The 27,681-nt window shown below is 31.9% G+C and overlaps 1 protein-coding gene across 1 annotated transcript in view; it reads left to right on the top strand.

The window, feature by feature from the left end:
- Positions 1-1,508: 1,508 nt before the first annotated feature.
- The window catches only part of LOC111632547 (E3 ubiquitin-protein ligase AMFR-like), a 29,449-nt gene continuing 3,276 nt past the window's right edge, over positions 1,509-27,681 (top strand). Inside the window, exon 1 of the mRNA XM_023377005.1 lies at positions 1,509-1,961. Within this exon, the coding sequence (XP_023232773.1) occupies positions 1,695-1,961 (267 nt within the window). The 5' untranslated portion in view covers positions 1,509-1,694. The remainder of the gene's footprint in view (positions 1,962-27,681) is intronic.

Raw genomic sequence — 27,681 nt, 5'->3', positions numbered from 1 at the left:
ACCTTACAGAAATGCGACAGACAAGAGGCAAAAACACTTGAAATTTTCAAGAACTTTTCGTATAATCTATAACATTTACTGAACTACAAGTCGACCTCCCTATAACACTGTTGATTATTCTGTTTTATATGAATTTTGTGTTGTACGAGTCACTTAGATTTTACAAATAAGTGTGCGGGGCTGTGAACGGCTCACGTATTTGTAAAATCTCGGTGACTCGTACAACGTGGAATTCATATAAAACGGAATAATCAACAGTGTTATAGGGGGGTTGACTGAGTCGACCTACCTATAACACTGTTGATTATTCTGTTTTATATGAATTTTGTGTTGTACGAGTCACTTAGATTTTACAAATATGTGTGCAGGGCTGTGAACAGCTCGCGTATTTGTAAAATCTCGGTGACTCGTACAACGTGGAATTCACATAAAACGGAATTATCAACAGTGTTATGGGGGGTCGACTGTATTTCTAGAATCGTATCTGATCCATTAGAGACTGAAGTTAATTAATCAAAGCGGTGTTATCTATCGAAGTAAAGAGCTGTAATCTAAAAATAGTCTTTAATAATGTAAAAAACGACCGAATTTATTAGAAAATTTTACAAATTTCCAACTATTTTAGGGCACAAAATTAGGATTAAGAATGGCATTATTTTTAAGGCTCGATAGGCAGAAATAGTAGAAGGAATCCTTAATAATAATAAACGTTGGAAGTTCTATTTCCTGGTAATTCTTTAAATTTAGAGACCAAAAAAAAAAAAATGGCTGAATATCTCATTGTTTGCTAAAACACTAATGAGTTATATTTTAACCTTCAAATTTGGAGCAGGTTAATTTAAAGCATACTTTTTTCATAGAAGGCATAGATTATACGCCTTTCCTCTTAAGTTTTTCCAAGGAGGGATGAGATTTTCGTTGCTATTTTAATCGATTTTATCATCCGGGAGGAGACCGAACTCGAGAAATAACTGTGCAATTGTGACGTAGACGATCGACGTAACGATGCAACAGGTAAGATTCCCATGAGTCAAAGAAAATGACTCACCCTCCTCGAGAGAAAACGACTCGTTTAATTAAGACAACTGACGTGTGCGGCGCCAATTGTTTTTGATTATTATGTAGTTTTCTGTACCGTAAACGAATCGGAAGGGAAAAATAGGTTAGGGAATTTTTTGTCAGATTTAAAGACAACATCTGCAAAAAAAAAAAGGTTTCGGAGTTACGTCCGTAAACCGGAAATACGATCGGGTACCGGTTTCGTCACGAGAATTTTCGGAATTGTCAGCGTTACCCTACGCTTCCGTAATAGTACGAAGACATAAGTTCACCCTTTAGGGAAATTTTCGAACATAATCGTAACGAAAGGGAAATTTAATTCACTACGAATTTTTCTACAAGTTTAAAAAAAATACACCTCAAACAAACATATTTTAATATACAAAATAAATAAACTGCCTTAGTTCAAATTTCGTAATTTATACGTAAAGAAAATAGTTTAGTACGGATTATTCAAAAGCTAGTTGGAATTAGGGAAATTGCGTAAGAGAATAGGGAAATTTTCACTCGGTTAGGGAAAAAAACGTCACTGCCAGGAAATCAAGTGAAGGCAATAAACAGTGACAACATCGAGTCTGTTCATTTTGAATCGTGACGGCTTCGAGTGAGGAGCAAACCCAAGAGAGAAGAACAATATGCCGACTGTTATATTGGAACGATTGCCACTCCCCAGCTTACAAGTATACACGACTGTTAGTGTCGTTTTACTCTCGTGTTCCGTATATTACGCCCTGCAAATAACGTCGGAGATGGAGTGGAAGTTTCAGAATGACAACCCCGTATCAGAAGTAAATATTACAAAAACGGATGTGTCAATAGACGGATTGATTGGCGACTTTGTCGTGTTAAAAAGACTGAACGATGCCGTGTATTTTATGCTCCAGGAACCCCTCTGTATCTGGGTAAGTATTTTTCTCACCCTTTTAGTTTACTTTCTAACATATTTTACTTTCTCTACAGTACATTTTGTGAACAGTACAATTGTCATTTCAGTCTTGTAAAAGGGGTGATGTGTTACTTCTCTTGAAAGAGGTGACTTTAGATTTGATAGTTCTCTTATGGATGTGGGCATGCTGGCAATATGGTGGCCGGTTATCCAGATTCGAAGCTCTAAATACATTTGGACCGGATGTAAATGCAGCTCCGAACGAGGCGGTCGGGACATTATAATTGTGGGCCGTGCCCCATGGGAGTAAAAAAAGTCAAAGGAACCGATGGTTTGCGTGTGACCCTTTACCGGACGGCAGTGTAGTATATAGCCTAGTGCAGGGATGGCAAACCTTTTTGAGCCACGTGCCATATAGTAAGCATACTTAGTTTTAAAGGTGTTTACGTGCGCCAAAGTTTTAAAGAAATTAAATGAATATGCTTTAATTAAAAATAAATGTAAAAAGGCTGATTGGGTGATAAACCAAAAGGATGATTGAAATGGACGGGTGGTAAATCAAAACTGTATATATGTTATGTGCCAGATGATTTCTCCTTACGTGCCACAGGTTCGCTACCCTGGCCTATAGACGTACTCTGAAAGTACTTGGTGTGATGGTGTTGCTCGTGTTTTATGAACTTTTAGCCACTTGATATCAGAACCATTTCTAAAACAATGGTAAAACATTGTTTTAGAAATGGTTCTGAAAATTTCACTTTTAAATTTTATCCTATTTTTGAGTGTCTTCAAAACTAGACAGGCCAATTTTGGGAGGCTGTATCTGACAAAGGGCTGCATGTAGATTGTCAGTTTTTTTTGACTTTTTACTCCTGTGGGCTAAGGCTCTGATAAGGACCGACTGCATCTTTCGGAGCTGCAATTTTACTGGTGGCTAGATAGTGAGATTTGAAGTACATTCGAACTGAAAAATTATGATGCCTTAAACTAGTCAAACCCAAGATCTTCTGACAGACAATTTGGCCATCTGATATAGATAAACATAGGTTCTTGCACATGGCTTCATTCTTTTAGAGGTCTTGGACATTTGCTTGTTGATACTTTGGTCTTTGTGTGGAATTTGGATTTTAGATTTGTACGATAACAAGTATTGCGTGACACAGATTTTATATCGTATAAAGTTATATAAAAGTTATCTTATAAGTACGGTACATGCTTGTCTATAGCTTTATGCAATTTAAAACTACTACTTTGCCACGTTAGCTAGATGATCAACAAATTCTTCAAAAACAGAAATATTTATTGTTCGACTTCACTGTCGACTAACGTGGAAATTTCTCAACTGTCGATAAAGTAAATTATACACTAATTATTGATTTAATCTTTGAAAAATCTTTGATGAAATGTTAGTAAAGAATGCCATAATGAGAAAATAAGAACAGAAAATGCTACTGCAATCCTTTATGCCTTTTGGCTTGTGATGATAGAATTTTATCAAATAATTGCAATGGCTAAACATTACAGTAAGCCTATTATAAGAGCTAAAATTGATAATATTTTGACAAGCTAGTTATTAAAAGTTCTTCTATACTCTCGTTGAATGTTATGTAATACAGAACACACAACCGAAAAATTACAAACTAGTTATGATGTATGTATGCATACTTTGTTAAAACTATTAAGAAAAAAAATGCAAATCGGGCAACATTTTTGTGCAATCTTACATTGTATCTTGTATGCTTGGGCTTTTTATATACACTGATTACATAAGAGAATATAGAAGGACCAAAATCTATGGGACAGAATTGATCTATTATTTGCAGACGATAAGATCCTTACTTCTATTATATATTGTAAGGTTAGTGTTTTTGGAGTTTTTAAAACAGATTATTTAGAATTAAATGGATTCCTTTTTATGATGATTTACATAGTGATATCAGATAACAAGAACATGCATGTGTAATGTACTTATACTTATGCAATTACAAAGAAGGAAACTGGAGTTACCTATAATTTTGATAGTCATTGAAGTAAACAAACATAAAGAAATTTTCTTTAATTAGATATACATACAGTTTTTATTGTATGAAATATCATCAAATGGTTCAGACTTTTTGAGAGGAGTTCATATCTATCAAGTAATAACACCCGTACCTTAATAACATCAGTCTGCCAATTTTTATTGAGTACATTAAGGGTGATCAATAATCTGAAACAAAGCAATTTTATTTCAGATTACTAGTGGTAGGTTTGTCTATAAACTTTAAAAATTTTCAATTGTACGGCAACGATAAATAAATAATATCTTTAATCTATTTTAATTTACTTTTTCAAAATTAAATTGATAGTAAATGTAGATATTATTATTGATTTGTAATAAAGTCTCATTTAATTTGAGATTCTTTTAATCCAATAAAAAACTCTGATACCGGACTGTCCCGTAAATTCTGCTTTATAATCGATTTCTATCCAAACAAGAGATGCTCTTGTGCGAACATATTGAAAGTTAAATGGCACATGGCATAGATACTCCTATAATTGGAATATGTTATGTGAATTCCACATGTTATAATCCCTTTGATAATGTGTGACAATAAGATTGCTGTTTGGGTGCTGCTGCTTTTTTTCTGCAAAAGAATCTATCTGCTAGCAACAGTGGAAGAAATTTGTATGGTAGAAGAACAAGAAGCTGTTAATTGCTGCTACAGCAAGGTATTTCAAATCTTTTAACACTAATGATACCAGCTGTGTGGATAAATCACGCTCTGGAAATCAACATCTTTCAATGTGGTAAGAATTCTGGATGCTATTCGGGAAACTCAAGTGCGAATACTTGCACACTGGTGTCTACTGTTGATATGTTGCAGTTTACTTTCCAGTTTCACTTAAAAACAATGTCCTAGATCTGTATATACCACAGATAAAGTCAGACAAGATTCTCATGAACTTACTGAAATTCGGGTAAAACAATGTGTTTTTTTCTGCCGACGCCACTTCCAAAATCCTACTGATGAGAAATGTGTGTAATCCATACACCCAAAAACAGCAAGTTGTACCAGGTCTGGAGACTACTGTGCACAAAACAGGTAAGATTTGCCGAGAATGTTACGCAGTGCATTTACAATTTTCAAGGTATAATTTGTTTAATAATCTGAAACAGTGTCGTTATTCTTTTCCATTATTCAAACACTATGTAGTGTAATTAATTGTAATGTAATTTTAAAATTACAATTACAAAGGGACATGTGATCGACGAAGAACTTTATAGTACCCAATTAGAACCTGTCTATGCTGTATTGCAACAGAGATACTTTAGGTCAGCTGAAAGCAAGTTTTGTTGCAGCGTGACAATGCTCCAGGCTAAGAACTGGATTGTTTTACTATGTTGCCCCACCCAGCATGTAGCTCAGACATATACCTTCTGATTATGAGGTTCTGGAGTTTAGAACATTTTATGCAAGGCGGTATGATACAGTAGCAGATATTAACAGGATGTGCTGAAAGTTTTGCCACCAAGGACTGATATTGTAGGTAATCACTATACTAACTGCCAGATGATTGAAGGTTATTTTTTGCAGAATAAAGTTTGTTCTGTATTCATGAACACTAACTTTAACTTTGTAACAGAATTTATGAGACAACCCTATACAAGTGAATTTTACATAGTTATGTAGTCAAAACCAGATGATCTACTGAATTATTGGGTTATAATAAAGCTAAGTTAATAATTACCTGATAATTTGGCAGATTGTCTAGTGTTAATTATAGCTTTTCAGGTTAGTGGAGTTGTTTAGTTATATAGTCATTAGTGGGTGTAAAATATTAAATTTGAATAAACAATATTTCATATTTATTTCTTACTTATATCAAATTCAGTTAACTGCTCTATAAATTATAACGTTATCAATTCTGTAGATGAACTGAGGAATTCTGTAGATGAACTGAGGAATTCTATAGATGAACTGAGGAATTCTACAGATAATGATACAGGAAAATTTATTTAGAATTTTACAACAGTAGTAATTTTTCTTTCTATACAATATAGCCTATCACAGGAATATATTTAGGTATTTCTGTAGTGGTGAACCACAATTACTTGTACTGTTCATTCATAATTTGGAAAATCATTTATGAAAGGATTTTAATTACAAGACAAAGGATTATTTTTGTCAAATAGCGGCACAATTTTCTTCATTAAAGTGTGAACTCTACAATAAGGATTATGGCCGAAAAAAGAATGCGGCTCTTATATTTACTGAGAATTTCACAAATAATGCATTTATTTGTGACTACATAATCCTATGTAAAATAAATGTAAAAAAGTATCTAATTATTACATAATATCTAATGACATAATTGCAATTAGCTAAAAATAAACATCAGATTTCTCACAAGAATGCTTAAATGGGATATAAAACTGCTTGAGTATCCATTAAGTTAATGATTCAATTGTTTTAGAAAATGGCAAGGTCATTGCCATTTTTTGGCTAGCTTCCATTTTATACATTTAAAGAAAGTTTATCAATTAGTAGAAATTGCCGCTCTGAGCAGTTATTTATTTTTTTAAGTTTAGATTTGGTTTGACTGCTGCTTTCCTTTTTAAAACGTATATAATAATGTAATTATAAATTACATAATATTTAGGTTATACAAGGTCTTCCAAAAAGAATGCTAACATTTTAAATTATTATAATAATGATAATTATTATCCGAGAATATTGTAATGGACAGTTTTCTATAGTTTTAATGTACAAGTTTCTCATTTGCCCATTACGTTTTTTCAGCAAGTGCACCTTGTGTCTTGTGGCACACGTCTAACTGATAATGAAATTCTTTGTAAACTTCCAAAAAGAACATTCTTCCTAAGCTTGCTTTAGCATATTCATTGTCACTCCTCTCGCAGCAGACAATTCTATAGTGCCGGCAGATTACTCATGTTGCACAATGACGATTGATTCTGATTTTGAAAATTGCAGTATACAAAATGCTTCTCTATTGTGGAGTAGCCAATTTTGTTTACGGCACTTCCTAAAGGTAGGATCTTGTCATATGCTATCAATCACAACTTCTCAGGTAATAATTAACATAATTACAGTAATTTAATACATAGCATTCATTTTGGAAGGCTCAGTATATATATATATATATATATATATATAGTTTTTACAAATACTTAACAATGCACATGCAAGTATTTGTGTATATGTGATTCCTATTGTCTTCCATCCACCTCCTTCTAGTAAATTAGCATTAAGGTATGTACAGTACATTAAGAACACAGTTTATTTTTGATATAGTAAGTATGCAAATACTAGAGTTAACAGTGGTGCGTAAGTGCAAGGGACACATTGAAGAAACTGTAAACAATTTCCTCAATGTATCTCTTATATAAATAGTCCAAATTGTGACTATTTAATAATGAAAGAATGTAATTATGCCTCAAAGTATCTATCTAATTGATGATAATTTTGGAATACCAAAGAGTTAATTTAACATGTTAACCGCTATCTGACGTGCCAACAGTCGTACTAATTAGGGCCGTGCAGAGCCATACGATGTGCCAGTGGTTGTAGTAGTTACGGCCATTCAGAGCCATATGACTGCTGGCGGTTGGAGCCAACTTTATAGATGTGCACGAAAGGCCACCGCTAAGATGTAAAACAACGTCTTACAAAGCCAGGATAATTTAACCTTGAGTGAAACTACATTGGTTATAGAGACATTGGGCGGCTCTGTAAGGCCCTAATTAGTACGACCACCGGCGCGTCGTATAGTGGTTAACATGTTAAGAGACCCCAGACAACCTTACAGATCCTGTATCTTGGACTGTGTGGTGTAATTCTGGAAATATGACTAGGCTAGATATATAAAACTAAACACCAACTGAATGCCGAAATTCTATCGGGCTAGTTTAAGGCTATATAAAACTGTTCACAACTTGTACTCAAATGTAAATTATATATATTATTAGTTTGAATAATTCAAGTTCTTTGGATATTTTATTCATAATAATTTGTTGCATAATTTTGTATATTATATTGTAAGTTTAAATGAATAAATGTCTAATTACTCGGAGTAAATTTCGCGTGCTTAATATTCAGAATGTCTGATCGCTTTTTAAAGTTTTGCCCCGCGGGCACCAAGAAAGGTCACTTCCATTTGAGAAATTTGTGTATAGGTTTCTCTACAGGTGGAGCATATTTCTTATATAGCATAATAATTAAAACTGTTTGATTTATTTAAACAGTAAATAATACTTATATGCGTTATATAATTAAAAACTAGTTTTGCATGGTTTCTTTATTACATGTTGTATGAGTAAATGTAAATTTTAAACTTACATTTTTTCACTAATTATATAAATATTTCTACCTTATCTGTGAAAATAATCTATTGTATTTAATATCTGACTGGAAATTTAATTTCACGAGTAGATGAAATATGAATGAGGTTGAAACAGGTTTGCTATTATAGATGTAATTAATGCATATCATCTGTAATAATGAGCTATTTTTTTTCATCTATTTATTAATTACTCTGAAGGTAAGATTAAATACCAGGTGGAGCATTTCGTGGATGAGGTAATATGTACAGCAGGTCTTCAATATCACTACACTCGTACGAAGTTAGCTTCTGCCGAAGTCGTTATTAAATCAAAAAGTTTAACGTTACATTTAATAAAAATTTATAGATTGAACGGACGTTGCGCAATGGTTAAACGATTTCAAAACCGATTTCACTAGGCCAGACTTTAATGATTTTGGCGTCGAATTCCAGATTCTTTTCTCTGTGATGCAAAAATTTCAAATAAAATAGTAATTAAATATTCTGTATTATTGCTTAATTTGTAATAAATCTACTTACATTTGTATTAACTACATTAAATCACTATTGTGTAATCGATGTAAGTAATATATATACTGTATATAATTTTTTTCTTCATTCTTGAACTTTTGTTATAATATTTAATTACTTAAAAAGACATAAAAATTGTTGAAATAATTGAGAAAACATTTCAAAATAGTACTTTAATGTGCAAAGTATTTATTGTTTCTATGCTAATCTGATTGTGTATTTGGTATTTCTTTCGTAAATTGTGAAACTTTTCCGATGTTGAAACTTCTGATTAATGATTTTTATTATCTTAGTTACATCGAAATTATCGCCATCAAGTAAGCTTACTTGTCGTAATAATTTTGATATGATTTAGTTATTCCATTCTGAATTATTAGAGTAATATCACTATAGCTGCTGTATTCTCTTCTCAATTATTGTCTGACAGCACAAATACCTGTGAAGTTAGTTTGGCAAAATAGGAAGAAGGCTTGAACGTCTTTATATGATGAACGGGGCAGGAGTTTTACTTTCCTGGCTTTTATAACATAATAATGTAATGTTTTTAGATTTGGCCTTCTCGGTTTTTGAAATCTTGACATTTTGAGACACCCTGAACCTGAAAAAGTAAAAAACTGATATTAAGCCAGGGCTGTGGAGTTGGAGTCGTGGAGTTTTGATGTTTTAGTCGGAGTCGGATGGTAAGGAAAAGTCGGAGTTGGAGTCGGTAGATTTTTACGTGACTTCTACAGCCCTGGCAGGGCTGTTGAGTCGGAGTCGTGGAGTTTTGGTGTTTTAGTTGGAGTCGGATGATAAGGAAACGTTGGAGTTGGTAGATTTTTATGCGACTCCACAGCCCTGTATTAAACGAAATAGTCACTAACATACCCATGCAGTAGATATGCTGGTGAATATTTCATTTAGTATCTCAGGATGAGATAAAGATTAAGAAATGAAATTTGGCATGGTAACTTGTATGTAAGGGGCATTGATGCTATTAAATTTTGGTACTTAAAGGTTGAGGGGGTTGGTTGGGTATTGTATCTCGAGTGGAATTGGACTTAACGAAAACTTTACTCGTCATTTGCAAACTTTAAAATAGCTCATCTTGACCCTCAAAATGAAGGCTTTTTTTTTTTTTTTCTTTCTTTTGCATTTTTATAATAATAATAACTTTTATGTTATGTTGTTATTTTCTTCTAATAACATCTTATAACAGATAGCGTAACATGCAAGTTTAACTTGTGCTAATGTGTTTTAGTATTTCTTACATACAAATGTTTTTACTGGTGAAGTTATACAACTCATTGGTGGGTTTTTTAATAGTGTAAATTTGATTTTCATATAGATTTATGCTTCTGTAGCAGAAACAATGGGAAATTGTCATCTGACGTGTGTAATTTTATAACAAAAAGCAACGTTTTGGGCTTAAAGGTTATTAGATGATGATATGCTATTAGTACGTCACAAGTTATTAAAATATCAATATCATTTTTGTAAAATATAAGGCTAAGGACAGCTTCATGTATGGAGCTTGAGACTTCTGCCTTAGTTTCCATATTCAAAACTGTTGATAAATAAAGTATCGAAACTTATCATTATACTGCTTCTTTAAGGTAACCAAAAAATAGTTATTTTGCAGAAATGTTTTTTTGCTTTCTTGAATCCATCTTCATCTACTGAAGTTAGGGTACATCCATACATTTGCTATTCACTGAAAGCCAAGAAAACATTCCGCAAATACCAAGTAATGTGATTGGTTTAGTTGTGATGAGTGTTTAGTATTCTCTATTTTTGTTTCTTGTCGGTAAATTGTGCCAAACGAAAGGAGGTGAATATTTGCCTTCAGTCATTTGTGTATTTTCTTGCTACCAAAAGCAAGAAAATACACATCAATTGGTCATCAATATTGCTATTTTATTCCTTTTTAAAACTAGATCTAGTCTTCTATTTTTCCAATTTGGTTTATAGTTTAAATATTTATTTTCTTTATGTGGTTCTTCTGGTCTTTATTTATCATTTTTTTTACTTATTGCCATCTTCTAGATCTTGGGCAAACATTTGTCATTCATGTAATGAACCAAAGCTCAGCAAATAATTGTGTGCACGCTTGTAAAATCAAAACTATTTACTCTTTTCCAGCAAATGGGCTTATTGAACAACTATAATTAATATTTTAAATTACTCTACTGTCAAATTACTTAATTTCTAGTTATTAGTGAACAATGTTTTTGGCTTATTTTATAAACCTGCGTCAGGTTTATAAAATAAACCAAAAACATTTGTTCATTAAACCCATTTGCTAGAACAGTGGTTCTCAACCTGTGCTCCGCGGAGCCCTAAAGGCTCTGCATGCACTTCTCAAGGACTCTGTGGCTGCTCAAGGAAAATAAAGTAAATAAAAATTGAATGAAATTAAACAATAAGAAACAATCTGCCAAGTTGTATTTCGTATTGCCATCTTTCTCAACTATATATCTCTGTGAAGCAGAGGTATTGTATATAGAGGTACTGTACCACCTATACAGGTATCAAAACAAAATACAGAAACTACTTAAATGCAAAGCAAGACATTCACCTGCAATTATCATCAATTAAAATAAGAAAACTGTGCAAAAAAATGCAATCACAGGTGTCTCATTAAATGTTTATATGTGATTTTATGTTATGTCTTAATTTAGACCTACTCTTAGGCTCTCCTTGTAACACTACTCCTAAACACCATTAACTTGTAAGACAAGGTAGGCCAGAGGGTCTCCGCAAGTCAAAAAGGTTGGAAACCGCTGTTCTAGAAAAATGTGTGCGCCTGCCAAATGACAGATACTTTTGCAAATACCAAATTATTCAGCATTCCATGCTCTTAGAGTATAGTAGTTGTAATATTCTAAAATGGAACTGTTGTACCAAATTGAATGGAATTTATGGATGACAAATAAGATTTTGCCTCTAGATTTAGCAGTTTGTTAAAGACTTTTTTNAACTGTGCAAAAAAATGCAATCACAGGTGTCTCATTAAATGTTTATATGTGATTTTATGTTATGTCTTAATTTAGACCTACTCTTAGGCTCTCCTTGTAACACTACTCCTAAACACCATTAACTTGTAAGACAAGGTAGGCCAGAGGGTCTCCGCAAGTCAAAAAGGTTGGAAACCGCTGTTCTAGAAAAATGTGTGCGCCTGCCAAATGACAGATACTTTTGCAAATACCAAATTATTCAGCATTCCATGCTCTTAGAGTATAGTAGTTGTAATATTCTAAAATGGAACTGTTGTACCAAATTGAATGGAATTTATGAATGACAAATAAGATTTTGCCTCTAGATTAGCAGTTTGTTAAAGATTTTTTTTTGTTTTTTTGTGTTTTCATTTGTATACAGGTAACCCCCGTATAACACGAGAGTTACGTTCCAAAAAATTGCCGTGTTATGCAAGTTCATGTTATACGAAACAAAGAACTAGTGCAAAAAGGGGGGTTAGGTTCCAAAAATTAAGACATGCTGTTAAATCCTTATTTAAATTGGATTTATTATTCATTTTTTTCATATTTAAAATACTTATTTATTATTTAAGTAAATATTTTACCAGAGGATTATTCATCCTATATGATGATCTCAGCATGAGCATCATCAACTGGTAACAGTTTTTGGGTGCGTTCGTTAATAGCGGTCACTCTGCAACGGGAGTGCACTGCTGTTTGCAGGCATTTGGGAATGATGGTAAAAGAAGGAGGCCGGCGCCCACACTATCGATAGTATAGTGATGGAAGAATCTATAATTCTCAAATGAGCTTTTAGAGGCAAAAGAAGGGTCCAAATTGTAAAATTTAACCATTAAATGGATTATATGTAGAAAGAGCATTCAAAGTAGCCACAAAAACATTTATAATGCTCACGTGAAGTTACGCGGCGGTATAAACGAATGCACCCTTTATTACATTTCATGTTGTATGAGAGTTTTACCCAATTCCTGAACCATGTTAGAGTGAACCCGTGCTATAAAAGCACTGTGTTATACAGGGATGTTCCCAATTCTCAAACCGTGTTAGAGTGAATCCGTGCTATAGAAGTGCCGTGTTATACGGGGGTTACATGTAATTCATTTCCTGTTTTGTGCTAGTATCATTGAAATAATTGTCTTAATTTAGAAATAATTATTTAAAAATATAGGATAAATGCCAAAACTTGTATTAGATCGCTGAGATAAAGCAAATTTAAAGGGAGGAAAAATTTAAGTTTGATTTTATCAAGATGCTGTATCTACTGTTTCTAATTCAGTAATAAATGCAAATTAAAAATGTAATATTAACTTTTTTCTGTTCTCTACAAGGTCAATTAAAGAGAATGACATTTTCTTAAAAAATACAATTGAAAGGAGAATATTAAATTGCCATCAGAGATTTTTATTTAGTCAAGGATGCATATCAAGTTGTCATTTAACATCTGTACACTGATATAAACATCCATAAACCCAATTACTAGATTAAAGCTAAATGATCGCCAGGTTATATCTGAATTAATAGTTCTGGAAGTGAAGATTGGTTGGCGATCCAGATAACATTACTGGTAATGCACATAGTTAGCAGGTTTGAGGCCGAATCTTCTAAATTAATTAATAAAATATTAATTTAATTATAATTATTAATATAGCTTGATATAATCCAGTAATTGTTTGGCTTTAATTCTGTATATTGATGTTAGCAGTATTAATTTTTTGTTGAAACTTTATCAAGTGAACAAAAATTTAATGCTTTTGTTACAGTGAATGTTGCAAAAGCCACACCTGTNTAATTATAATTATTAATATAGCTTGATATAATCCAGTAATTGTTTGGCTTTAATTCTGTATATTGATGTTAGCAGTATTAATTTTTTGTTGAAACTTTATCAAGTGAACAAAAATTTAATGCTTTTGTTACAGTGAATGTTGCAAAAGCCACACCTGTTTTTGATTACCTGATATAGAATGATTCAATAACACAAAATGGGTTTTATTAATAAACAAGCACTCAAAAAACTTGCTTGAAATGACCATTCTCTGCTTCAACAGCACCAATATTTCATAAATGTTTTAAGGAAGTACAATTTGTAAATTTTCCTCTCTCTATTTTTGATTTATTTTTTGAGTTTTGGCAGTAATTTAGAAATATTGCTAAATTAATTAAGCCCGTAAAGTTCTGGCTCCATTAAACATTTTTCAGGACTCCTCCGTCCTGAAAAATCGAATCACAAAATTTGAACAAGGACATCTGTAAAGTATTGTCGAATGTTTAAAGGGAAATTTGAATGCAAGAACAGAATTATCATTTAGATTCAAAACATGTAAGAGTAAAAACATTGGTTATAAAATGAAGGAAGTAGTAATAATAAAATAACAGGAAAATATGTATCGTATATACAGTCTTTAAAGAGTAGACTTAATTAAATTTTCGAGAAGGGGGTAGATACAAACATGTAGCGAGATTGCACTAGAGCAGCAATTAACTGAAATAATTGGGATGGGATACTTTTAGATAACCAATCGCACTCTGTACAGAAAGAATAAAAAGATAAATACAATAAATAAAGTAACAATATTAATTTTAATTCTAGTACAATAATAAAAAAAATATTAAGACACAGAAATTTAATATATATGAGTGATAAGAAACAAGTTAGTCTTTTATTGAAATCTACAATGTTCTGATGAAACTTTGAATCAGAATAATATGTAATAGTAAAATTAATGATGGAATAATTCAATAGTAAACCTAAAGAAGTTTGCCGACAATTGTTGTTATGTAAAAACTTTGTAATCTCTAGAATTAGCACTCTTTGAAATAGATTTCAATTAATCAGTTTTTCAGATAATCGACATTCAGAATGTTGTGTGAAGTGTTCATCAGGCAATCAGAGATGAAAGCAACCAATCCAAAGTGTAAATCATTGCTTTCTCTTCATTTGCTCAGCAGAGGGAGAGTGGGCATTGCAATAGCCAGTTTTTCGGCCATTTGGTAGTCGTTTAGAGTCATACTCTCATTTGAATTTCCTCTTAAATGTTCAGGAAAACTTTATAGTTTTTCCTATTTGAATGTTCTAGGGCAGGGGTGGCAAACTTTTTTTAGACAAGTTTTAGACTTCGAGTAACTGTATTTAAATTTGGCCAAATGGCCGTGCGGTCAAAGTGGTAGCTATCGCTCTTGTAGACCCGAGATCAAAATCCCAGAAAATTTTCAGGTGGGTATCCATTCTTCACCACCTGGCTGTCTCATTGTGGACTTGCTAAATAAAAAAGCCCTCTTAGTACCCACAGGGCAAAAAGAGTTTTAAAAAACTATATTTAAATAAGTAAAATAATATGCTGTAATTAGAGTACATGTAAAGAACCTGATTGGAAAAAATGATAAACCGAAATCATATAATTCGTTACATGCCAGATGATTTCTTCGACGTGCCACTTTGGGCACGCGTGCCATAGGTTCTCCACCTCTGTTCTAGGGATCTGATTTTGAGAGGGAGGAGTTGTAAAAAAGATTTAATCTAATAAAATTTCGGTTTCTTTAATCAGCTTAGTGTTGGTATATTTTTTACTTGTTTTCATGTTTGGCATGCTCTAAAACTTATAAGTACAGAAATAAATAAATAGAAATGTAAATATACAAGCCAAATTTGCTGGACATTTTTGGCTACATTGTAGCGTAGTGATTAATTCTGTAATTTAAAATAAACACTGTCGAAAAATCTGACTATATGTGACTCATATCTAGATGCCTTTACTTTAACTAATAAATAAAACAGAAATTTTATGACATTGTTTATGACGGCATTCTGTTTAAGTCCCTTTGTGTTTGGATTGGTGGTGTCATTAAATTTAGTCTTCTTTCCTCAAGTATTTTGGGAAATTTTTCTTTTTATTTAAAATTCCTGCAAACCCATTTCATCAAATTTCATAGAAAAATTTGCTAAAGCCTCAGATTTCTTTTAAGTGACTATTAAAGTACATTTCATGTAAATTAGTTTTTAAAAGAGGATCAAAAGAGAAACAATGAAATTGTGATTCCGACAAGAAAGCAATTATTCAACGTATATAGTTTGACAGCTGTCACATGTACCAATGTTAAACAAAACCACATGCAGTTTTCGAACCTGTTTGACATTTGATAAACTGAGCATTGCCGGGTACTGAATAGTTAATTTATCCATTGTATTTTATATATAAAGTTGTATTATTATTTTTCGACTTTGTAATTTTTGATTTACTCAAAAAAACAGGACAAAAACGAACAAAGCATGCCAAAGGACTTTAATAGACTTTGCAACGCTTAAATCTGATCGACTAGATACGGCATGATTTGGATTTGTGCCAAAAAATTGTACAACTCGGTTAATCTAATGATAGAATTTGTGTTATGAAAACGTAAATTAAAATTATTAATTTAAATTTGGTGGGTTTAAAACGTGTTTATACATAATTGTCCACTTTAATTTAGTTTCATGCTATTTAAGTACGAGTCTATTGTGTTATCTGATATTAAAGTTACGAAACTTTTTATACACTCGCGAAAATAACTTTCATACAGTATAATCCTTATTAGCAAGTTATTATTCACAGAGAGTCATTAATCTTCATTATAATGATGATTTAGATTTTAATTCTTAACTAGCTAGATATTTATTATAATTAACGAGGCAAAAAAAGTAGTAAATTAAATTAATTCTTGAAATTTTATTTAGTTTATAATCAGAGAAGTCCAAATAAATATTAGGAATTCTGTTAATTATCACTTTTGCTTTGAAAAAAATATTTATCCTCAGATGATATATGACATATGACACACACCAGCGTCTTATGTATCGGAAATAACATTTAAATAAATTTATTTTTAATAATCATACATTTAATTATTCTCCATTACGTAAGCATATTTTTATATATAAACAATAAATCCACACATACAATATTTAATTAATGCCAAATGGTCTACCGTATTATTGATCTAGTGACCGACAGTTCTATCTAACTTAATTCTGGAAGCAAAGATCGGACAGATGGGTAGCATACTGGCATTCTGCGTGGTAAGTAGGAGTTTCGAGCTCAAGTCCCGCTTTAGGCTGATTCTTTTCTTCCAGAACATTTTAATTTAAAAATTAAGGTTATTGTGCGATGGCAGATTAACTGCCTACCTCTAGTCAAATTACATCTATAGTAATTATTAAATTAGTCTTATTATAGCCCAGTAATACTGCAGATTGTTTGACGTATTTTTATATTTCTTTTGCTTATTGAATTTTTGTCACTTATTGAGTTCTTAAAAATGCGAATTTTTTTTTTTTTTTTTAATCTTCGCTTAAACAAATATTCCGAAAATCTAATTTTTTGCAATAAATAACTTCTTTGGATTCACCGAAGCATGTTCGGAATATAATAAAAATTACTCTTATCTTTTCAACAGTCCTTTTATTTAAAAAAAAAAGAGATGTAATTCCAGCTCTAATAGCATATATTAAAGTTGTGGTTAAAAAGCTCGTAGTTGGATCTCATCAGCTGATCGCACGGTCTAGCACCAGCGACGTATCTTTCAAGTGTATTATCAACTTTCGACAGTAGGTTATGCACCTACCGTGGTCGTTACGGGTAACGGGGAATCAGGATTCGATTCCGGAGAGGGAACCTGAGAAATGGCTACCACATCCAAGGAAGGCAGCAGGCGCGCAAATTACCCACTCCCGGCACGGGGAGGTAGTGATGAAAAATAACAATATGGGACTCTATTGAGGCCCCGCAATTGGAATGGGTGCAATCTAGATGTACTTACACCGTATGCATTTTGAACTGTATCGATTAACAGTTCCTTTTCAGTGGTAGGAATAAATAATAATAATAACATGAACTCTCTAGTACAGAAGAGTATCGAGATACAATTTACTCGTGTGTTGAATATGTAAATTTGTGTCGACCATGGTGAATTTACATATTTCAACATAATTCCTGCTAAACGTTCTTTAATTCTTTTTTCCAGTTTTCTTCCTGCTTCTCCTATATATATTTTTGATTCTTGACATGTACATTTTAATTTGTAAATAACTCCTCTTTCCTGTAAGATATCAAATTTTCTTTCTTATTTATATTTATTATTTTACTTAATTTATTTTTCGTAATTGGTACTAAAAAAAAATGAATTTTAAATGAATTTTTCTATCACATACATTTATTTTTTTAAATTGTTTTCTTATATAAATTAAGTTCTAATCAACGACGTAAAGATTGTCTGACTTCTGCATTGCAAGAGAGTTAAGAAATACGCGAGCCAAAAATTTATAAGTTACGAACCTTCGTAAAGGCCTCATAAAATACCAGTTTGTTGTTTTATGGAGAGACCTCGATTTCCAAGTACAACTGCAGATTTTAATTTATTCTAAATTTTACAAAAGTCACTTGTGTTTGTGTCCTGTTCTCATTTTTTAATCAGATGTTATGCAAGACTCTTAATTATTATTTAGTTTAAAACAATTATAAAAGCAAATGTTTTTTTTCTTTTGTTTTTTTTTTGAACGATATCAAATTAGCATAAATTTGGTACGAAAATAACAAGTTGGCGTTTTAGAGTTGACGTAACGTCACAATTTATGCATTGCTTTAGGGCGTTCTAAACAGTGATTACTGATAAATAAATTGTAAATTTTTAATTAATTTATGATTGAGGAAACTTGAATTGATTCTCGAACGAATATTTCTGTGTTAAATTTATACATTTGATTAGTCTTCTAGCTATCAAGACAGAATGTGTTACGAATGCAGCGCGCGTAGAATTTATTAAAATCAATTAACTTTGAGAACTTGTGATAAATTTTCCAGATTTAAAAATAGTTACGACTGCTACGGTACTTAGCTGTATGTTGTTTGTGCCAGTATCTTCCATCGGAAGCGATAGAATTGCAAATAACATAAGCTTTTCCAAAATGGCTTTAATTATTTTTTAAATAACCCAAAAACATGAGAGATCTAATTTTTTTAGACTTTTTTTTTTTCATGCTGTGTTATGTAATTGTATATATTTTAACAGCATGCGCTGATGGTGAATTAAACAGTTTCTTTTTAACATTTTCAGTATCCGATATTAGGATAATACAGTACATTCTTATTAATCTGAACTAATTATAACGGTGGATCAATAAATAACTAGTTGGGGCAATCAGCCATGCTGTTGCTTTTGGCTGGTTATTTACTGATCCACCCAATTTTTTTAGATTAATGGTGGTTATGTGTGTGATTTTTCAAAACCTTTCCAGCACAACTCTCATTAGGTTTTGAAAGTGTCTTTGTGACATCCAAATCCAGAATGGCTAGAATAAAATTATCTCTATATCAGTTGGATGATGTGTTGCATCCAAAATTATTTTCATTCCAAATGAATGAAAGAGATATTTGATAATGAACCAGCTATGGCTTCCCTTTTCTTTTTATCATTTTCAGTTCTTTATTGCTCTGCTTCTTGATTTTTTTGATGTTTATCCTCATCCCGGATGTTTTTTAATTAATAACTTCGGACAGTACTGCTGATGTAAGTCCAACTCTTGACTCGGTGCTAAACTTGACTTTGTACGGCGATTGTTTAATCCCCAATTAAAGGGTTCTGTTTTTCATAAATTCCACAAAGTGGAGAGACCATTTGTCTGTTTTGTAGTGTGGTATGGTCCTTCCACAATGCAGTCAAACTCAGGGTTTGATTACATCGTGGTTCTCTACATATGATATTTAAATCTGGTATGAAAGTTTTCTGTTAGAGTTGACGAACTCGCTTCTTTTATCAGAATGCAAAATAAAAGGGAATGCCAATTGTTAAAACAATATCAGTTAACTGAAACATCCCCTCTTCAGTTTTCTTGCTTTGGAGTACTTGCAGTATGATAAACTTGGTTAAATGATTCTAGTAAACTGTAATGAACTTGAAACCAGTCAACCTGAGCTTGCATATCAATAGGGTCTAACAGATAGTGGCAATTCATTTGTGAGCATAGAATGGGTTTGAAAACTAAACCTTTCTTCTTTTCTTTTGTTAGAATGTTTCACGCAATAATGAAAAAATTTATCATTTCAGTCGTTCCTCGACATTTCATTCTATCTTGATCTTCGCATCCTATGCTTACCATACACGAACACTTTCAGTAATGTCAAATATTTCTTCTTTACCTGCACTTAAATCAATCAACAACGAAAACTTTTTTAAGATGCAATTTTTTATTTATTTAAACTTCTAACGTTTTTGGTTTACTTTATTGACCTTCCTCAGGAAAATTGAACATTAATATTTTTAATGAACGAAACTTTAGAGGTTTAAATAAAAGAAAGACTGCAACTTAAAGTGTTTTTATTGTTGATGGTCAAATATTTCACAGAGGTTTACCTTTAGTGATCAACTTTTTCATTCACCAATCTCAAGAACACGTCCTCACAATATCAAAGAAATTAATAATTGCTGCAATTATTAATTTCTTTATTAATTCTACACTACTTAATGCACAATAACCTAAAAATTCAACTAGTCAATAGCATAACGAACGATCATTAAGACGGTCATGCGCATTCGTGCGCTGATGTTGATATTTATAGATCGTTGTTTATGAGGGCCTGCCATGCTATAGAAAGATTAATCTCATCCTTCCGATTTATTTAATTTACATAAATCTTACACTCCACATTTCCACTTTGCAGTAGATGTCGTCGCCACTCGCTCAAAGATGTTCCGGTTTTTCAATTACAGTTTTTGAAAGACTTCTGCCCCGCTATCTCTGGACTTCACTCCACAGATTTTGGAGGGAATTTCCGGCACTTGCCATAGGACAAACGGCAATACTACATGTAAAACTTTACTTTTATTAAAACTTAAACCTTCTACATTGCACAGTAACTTTTCGGACATTCTGTAGTTAAAACTAGAATTAACGAAGAGGCTTTGTTCGAACTAGTTCTGCCTAGTAAGATATGATTCTGATGAATTTACTGTTTTAATTAACATTTATAACGAAAACGAAGTCAAAAAGATCACAGAAAAATACATTTAAAAATATTTTTGCGCCGTATTTAGTATTGCATTTCATATGTTCATGTAAAATGTGTAGTATGTACATTTATTTTACAGAATCACATTTTTAAGAAATAATCTAGGATATTTTTTGTTTTTTGGCTGAAACATTTAGTAGAAAAACAAAATTGGTTTGGATTAAATGGGTTATAGGTAGTAAGAGTGCACTGTACTTAACATTTCATTGACACTTTAAATTATTTACTATATGTTAGGAGTGTTTTTAGCACCTAAAGTGTGTCTGTCCTCCTTCACAAAACTAGTGCAACATAACATGTTAATAATTAAATAAATTAATAGGGTCGTTCAAGAATTTCTATAGACGGTAGCCCTTTATTCACATGGTTTTTTTTTTTTTGCCTTTCAAATATAAAACTGCTTAGCCAATAATTTTGTCATTGAATCTCTCTAGTAAAGAAATATTACATTATTAGACCTTGAAACTGCCATTATATGAAATTCAACCTAAAAAAAAACAAGTTGACATGGATATAATTGATGTAAAGTACCTATAGGTTGGATAGATAAATTAGTTATATTGCTCATATGGTTTATAGAATAAGAAATAAAATAGGTAATTAATTACCTACTTTATTTCTTATTGAAGTCAATTAAGTGCTTATATAAATATATATACAGTGAACTCCTGTACAATGCAGGGGATATATTCTGTGTTATACAAACGTGTTAAGTATGAACCATAAGTGCGGCATAACACGAAATAGCCAAACAGCTAAAAATTCATTTTATGAATATTGACCTGTATAACATACTATAGGGAACACATTATAAAGGGATCCGTTGTACTTTATTTCGTATCTCAACTTTTTTAAATTACACCCGCAATATTATAACATTTGGATATTAATATTCAAGTGCAAACAAAATTAACCGCGAATTCTATAACAATAATTCATCGAGAATCTTTTGCACTTTTCCATTTAAGATAGCGTAAAAACGGAAATTGTCAACGGATTTTCCAATTATTCAATTTTTGTGAAATTTCCGCATTTTGTTGCTTACTAGAACAATGGGAACTTTCAATTATTTTATGTAATAAAACAATTGAACAATTGATTTCCTAAATATGACTGTGTGTTGAATCTCACATGACAATTATCTTTTTTTTTTTTTTTTTACTTTGTTTTCTTTTAAGTGATACTTCCTACTTTCATTGTGCTAGAAATTGATTTGATCCTTTCAGATTGCTGCGCATTTTCATATCAAATGCTACTTGTTCTTAAAAGTATAAAGAAGTAAACTTTTATAGTCAATAAACGACATAAAACTTGTAGAGTTACGATAAACGTAAACTAAATTTGGTAATTAACAATTATTACCGAATTACTCGATAAACAAGAACGAGAAAATAAGAGCATTCTCGATGTCTCCAAATTTCTTCCATATTAGGAAGTAATTTAACTGTAAGATTATTTGTTTTTGCTTACAGGCGCTCGGCTACACATCGTTGACCACAATATAAATTTCTGAGAAATTTTCAAAAAAAAAAGAATGGCAGTAATGTTATCATTTGAAAAACTTGCTATTGTTTAAAAGTCTATTTATCATTTTTAAAGGAATTATGAAATATGTTGGAGTAGAATTGTGATGATATATTATTTCGGTTGTTCTGATGAAACCTGTTTTTAAAGGGAGGTTGGATTTGTCTTTTTACGAATTTTTTTTTAAGTTCGGCTCGATAAAACTCCTTGCGGACTATTTCGACAACAAAAATATAATATAAATTAAAATTTAATCTTGAAAATCTTAAAATTGTTTCATCCGTCTTCAGAAACGTCAATATATAAATATAAATAAACTCTGCCGTTGGTTCTAAGAGGGCCTGTTTAGCAAGACCGCTGTGTGTTTGGCTGGGCCAGCAATGGGGTGGTGGGCCTGATGTATTTGGATGGATCACCCCTGAAAAATTACCAGGGTTTATTGACACCTAGTCCTCCTGGAGCGGTGGGATACCACCTTATAATAACTCTGACAGAACCAACTGCATGTAAATGAAATTTCTTTTGTGTTGAGAGAGTGAACAAATGTGTTGTTTTTAATAAAGAATTGCTAAAGATATTCAGTGAAATAACTACAAGGGATATCCGGAAAATAAAGAACATTTGTGCATAGTACTCTGCAGGTAAATTACTGCCGTCAGTTCAAGGTCAATTTGTTATTTGATGTGCTACTTAGCACGTCTAGAGTTTCATTGATGGCAGGCTTATTGTTACTGTTCGTCAAGGGTTAAAATGTGTACAAAAAATTGAAAATCTTGCCAAATGTAAACTGCAAAGATCACATTATGAATGCTTTAATTAATATAATGATTAATCTATCTCATTCTCTACACTCCAGATAATAAGCTTGATTAATTAAAAACTATTTAAGAGCAACTCCTTGAACTACTGTATAGCGAGGTAGTATTATATAATTTAAACGTAAAACTGAATAGTCTGTTACAAGAGAGAGATGGTTAATAAAATTATCTGTTCTTTCTCCCAGGGTTCAGCATAGAATGAACTTTGGGCTCGACTTTTTGGTTTGTATTTTTGCCTAAAATTATTAGAATCTTTGTATTCACTTTGTATTTCTTGCTTCAAAAATTTTTTTTGTAATTTCTCATGATTTAGAATTCTGAATAACTCTCAGAATTTAGTATATTTACTTAGTAAAATCTGTTATTCTATTGATTCCTTTGTTTCAAGTAATGAGACTAGAGGGCAAGCTGAAAAAAAATGACTAGTACAGGGTGTCCGAAAAGTTACCATGCAGTGAGAAATTTGTAATGACATTATATTTATAGCATTGTATACGAGTCCTGTAAGTCGTTTTCACTTTTCAGTAGATGGCATTACTGCTCACTCAGATGTGATTTTCAGGCTACAGTTTTTGGAAGAACTTCCTTGCCGATTGCATAATTTCCCGCAGAATCTGGTCCTCTAAATCGCCAGACCTTGATCCTCCCGATTTTGGAGTTTTTGGAGGTCATTTCTGGCATTTGCCATAGGAGAAAATGCAATACTGTACATAAAACATCACTTAACCTTGCCCTATGCATGGTAACCTTGTCCACAAAAGCAAAATCGTATATTCACCCTGCTGATTAAGCCGAAGGGACTTACCGCTTCATAATCCCCACGGATATGGCTTTATATCCACAGAGTTTTTACTATAAATATTTGCTTACATAATTTTTAACTTGTAAATCTTACAGAATACTGATGATAGTTACTGAAAGCATTTGCATGTACGTACAGCTTTTGTCAAAAGATCTTTTATTCATTATATTTGAATTATGTTAAAAATTAACCAACTTCCTGACGATATAAATAATGGCTAATTGAATAATTTGTAAACCAAAATAACTTTATTTATGCGTTGTGCTAAGCAGAAACTAATAAATAACCACACAATTATGTAATATCCACATTTTTATGCTAGAGACATTAGACTAGATATTTGGATGACGCAATCTCTAAAATTCGTTGTTAGCAAGAGCCAAGAATTTATAATTTTAGAAATATTTTGCTCATTTCTGGAGTTATTTAGCATTTACTAAATACATTTAGATGCTAAAAAGATTTAATAAAATAACTATTTATATTAAATATTATAATTTTGATAATACATTTAAGTAATTTAACAATAAAATTATAATGAATTTACAAGGAAAGAGAATGATTTAATAAGCCAAATTTTAATTTGTTTAAAGATATATCTAGAACAAGTAAGTTTTTCTGGGTTGTTTTTGAGTGTATATTTACCGTACTTTCCGGCGTATAAGACGACCGCCGACTTTTACAGTTAAACTATAGAGTTTGGGATATACTCGCCGTATATGACGACACCCGACATATAAGACTGCCCCCGACTTTTGAGAAGATTTTCCTGGGTTAAAAAGTCATCTTATATGCCGGAAAATACAGTATACATTTACCATATTTATAGACCATTATGTATATAATGAATGTGTATGGTATTTATGCACATACTTTAATAACTGAGTGCAAGAAGCATGCTCTTATAACTTCTGTAGCCGAGTGGATAAAACCACCTAATGCTGGTAGATGGTCGAGGGTTTGTGACTTGCCAACAGGGTGGTCTCATGGAATTTTTTGGGTTTTCTTCACATTTATAACACCTGAATAAGGGCCAGTTTCCTATTAAAGTTCTCCTTGGGGGCAATCTCTTGGCAGATTGCTCATGGGTTTCATTGCCATAGTCAACTAAACCAACCTAGATGCTGCAAAATTGGCATTGTATTCTGGAAAGTACTGTAAAAAAAAACTCAGTTTTATAGTATCGAAAGCACTTTTTTATTTTGGCCTTTTTTTAAAAATAGTTACCATGGAGATTTTACTGAATACTGAATCAGTATATCTACACTTTTAATTTATATTGCCACAGCACTGCAGTGCTTTTATAAGCTCAAACATGCTGGCACACATTAATCTGCTCCTGCATGCGAGGGTATGCTCTTGGAAGTGAAGCAGAACATGTGTTCAAAAATGCAAAAACAAATAATTTTCACATATAGGAACATTCTCTTACTTCTGTGTAAATACAATATTAATTTAATAACTAAAGTCTATTTGTTTGTTATGTTTTATTTAGAATTTGCCTTACCTCATTCGAGAAACTGAAAGAATATTAAGGTCTTCGTTACTCAGAAAAGACGGCAAGGAAACCTTTTTTGAGGCTGTAGACTTTTTGGTACGGTTCTGTATCTGAGACTTAAATGTCACCTCTGTCGTGACAAGTGAGTAGCATTTGATGGGAATATAATGTGTTAACTAAGGGAAGGGGTGGGATATATATATTTTACCTTTTTCCCCATGTTATGATAACATATTAACAAGGGGAATCTGACCAATCTGACTGAAACAAAACGTCGTAGAACAACAAAAGGGAACTATGTAATCAAAAAAGTGCCGTATACCAGACCAATGATATCAGTATAATATTGTCGGTAACTCAATTTAGCACTTGTTCAGAAAACACTGAACTAAATACAAGAATTGCAAGTTCAGAAACTGGTCTGTGAACTTGTTATATAAATATGGTTTAAAATATTTATTAATTTCAATTATTATTTTTTTAAGTTAATATGTCTGCATACTGTTCTAAGCATGTATTTATTAGTTTCTCTTCTTTGCATGTACAATTACATCGCTCCTTGTATTAGTAGGGTATATAAAAATATTCCTCTATCCCACTTGCTTAACAATACCAGCCTTCTACAGATTGGGGTGTCTTCTAGATGGTTGATAAATATGGATTTCGGAATAGAAGAAAACTTTTGAGCAGACTAGGAGAAATACAGAATGGTCTTTTTATAGTTTTTACTTTGTATTATTTGATTTTTTTTTTTTAGTAGATACTTTTCTGAACCAGTTTTGATATCTTTCTGAAGTATTGCAACTTTGCTACTCGTATATGTTGAAATTATTGAAAGTAGTTGTATGTCACATAAAAATAAATACAAGAAATTAGTTATTTGTACAGAATTTTACAGTTTTGCATTTTGAAAGGTACAAGAATGCAAGTTTATCAACTAAAAAATTGTACAGTTTTGTACGCAGAAGTAGTAATTGGATGTTACAGTAAATAACACACACAAAAAACCAAAATAATCCAGAAAAATTTTAATGGAAACCTAACATTTTCAGCTACTTTAAGGGCACCGACATCCTCTCGTAGGCTTGGAGATCTTATTTTAAAGTCCCGTGAATGTTTTTTCTCACTTGTAAATGCCTTCAGTGACATTCACTGCTTTGTTTAATCAGACATACGTTTTAATTGTTTTTACGTCAGAATTGTTGTTTTCATTTTAGGACATTTGATAACTCTAGTTGAAAATGTCAGTTTTTTGTTAAGATTTTGCCAGATTATTTCAGTTTTTTTGAGTGTTATTTCTACAGTTCTTATTTTAAACCTGTTTGTTTCACTCGTTATGCATTTGTGAGCCGAAGGTGGTGAAAGATAACGGCCAAAAACGTTTGCTATTAAAATGGTGGTTTCCCAAATTAACCAGTCCATTTGCAACATTGTGCTAAGTTTCTTCTATTTTCAAATATCTACCAGCTGTCATTGAAATTAAAAATTAATAAGTTATTTTCTAGGATCACACAATAAATCCAGATTTACACGATTTGACGTTTTGTTCATCGGTAATTCACCTTGCCGTTTGGCTTAATTCTTTTGACGGGTTCTTACGTGAATACGCGAACCACAATTGTTGTTTCTAATTATTCAGAATTTGATATGAATAATTTATTAAGGATACGTGCATTTTATTAAATAAAAATACATATATTCAGAGGTCAAATACTTATTTTCTGTGTCATTTATTGTTTTCCTTTTTTTATACTTGGTTAATTGGGAAGCAACTACGGACGAGAAATTCAATACATTAAAGTATTTATGCAGTCTACACCAAAAATTTGCTAATAAGTAACAGAAAACAGTTGTCTATCGGCATTTGTTTCTTTTATGGCTAGAAAAACTTGCCAGAATTTTAAACATTGACTGATACCATCTTTAGGCTAGCTCAGTCGAATGCCAAATGCATGCACACACAAAGCAATAAATACTAATAAAACTTAGTTAAGTGGGCAGTGCGAGATTAAATTGTTACAGCACTTAGTTACAAATCAATGTTGTTGTCATTTCATCTTGTTACTTTATCTTTTATTACTTTCTATGTTTTCGAGCTGTCGTATCTAGAGAATCTAGTTATACGATGTCTCCAAAATAAGAGATCTTCGGAATGATTGTCTTGGTTTGTTTGGGATTAATTTGTTCAAAGACTAAACTGGAAGTCTGATTTCGAGTCATTGT

Source organism: Centruroides sculpturatus, unplaced genomic scaffold, assembly GCF_000671375.1.
Source record: "Centruroides sculpturatus isolate CEXI.00-Female unplaced genomic scaffold, Cexi_2.0 scaffold674, whole genome shotgun sequence".
Taxonomy (NCBI): domain Eukaryota; kingdom Metazoa; phylum Arthropoda; class Arachnida; order Scorpiones; family Buthidae; genus Centruroides; species Centruroides sculpturatus.
This window is presented reverse-complemented; position numbering and strand designations above follow the sequence as displayed.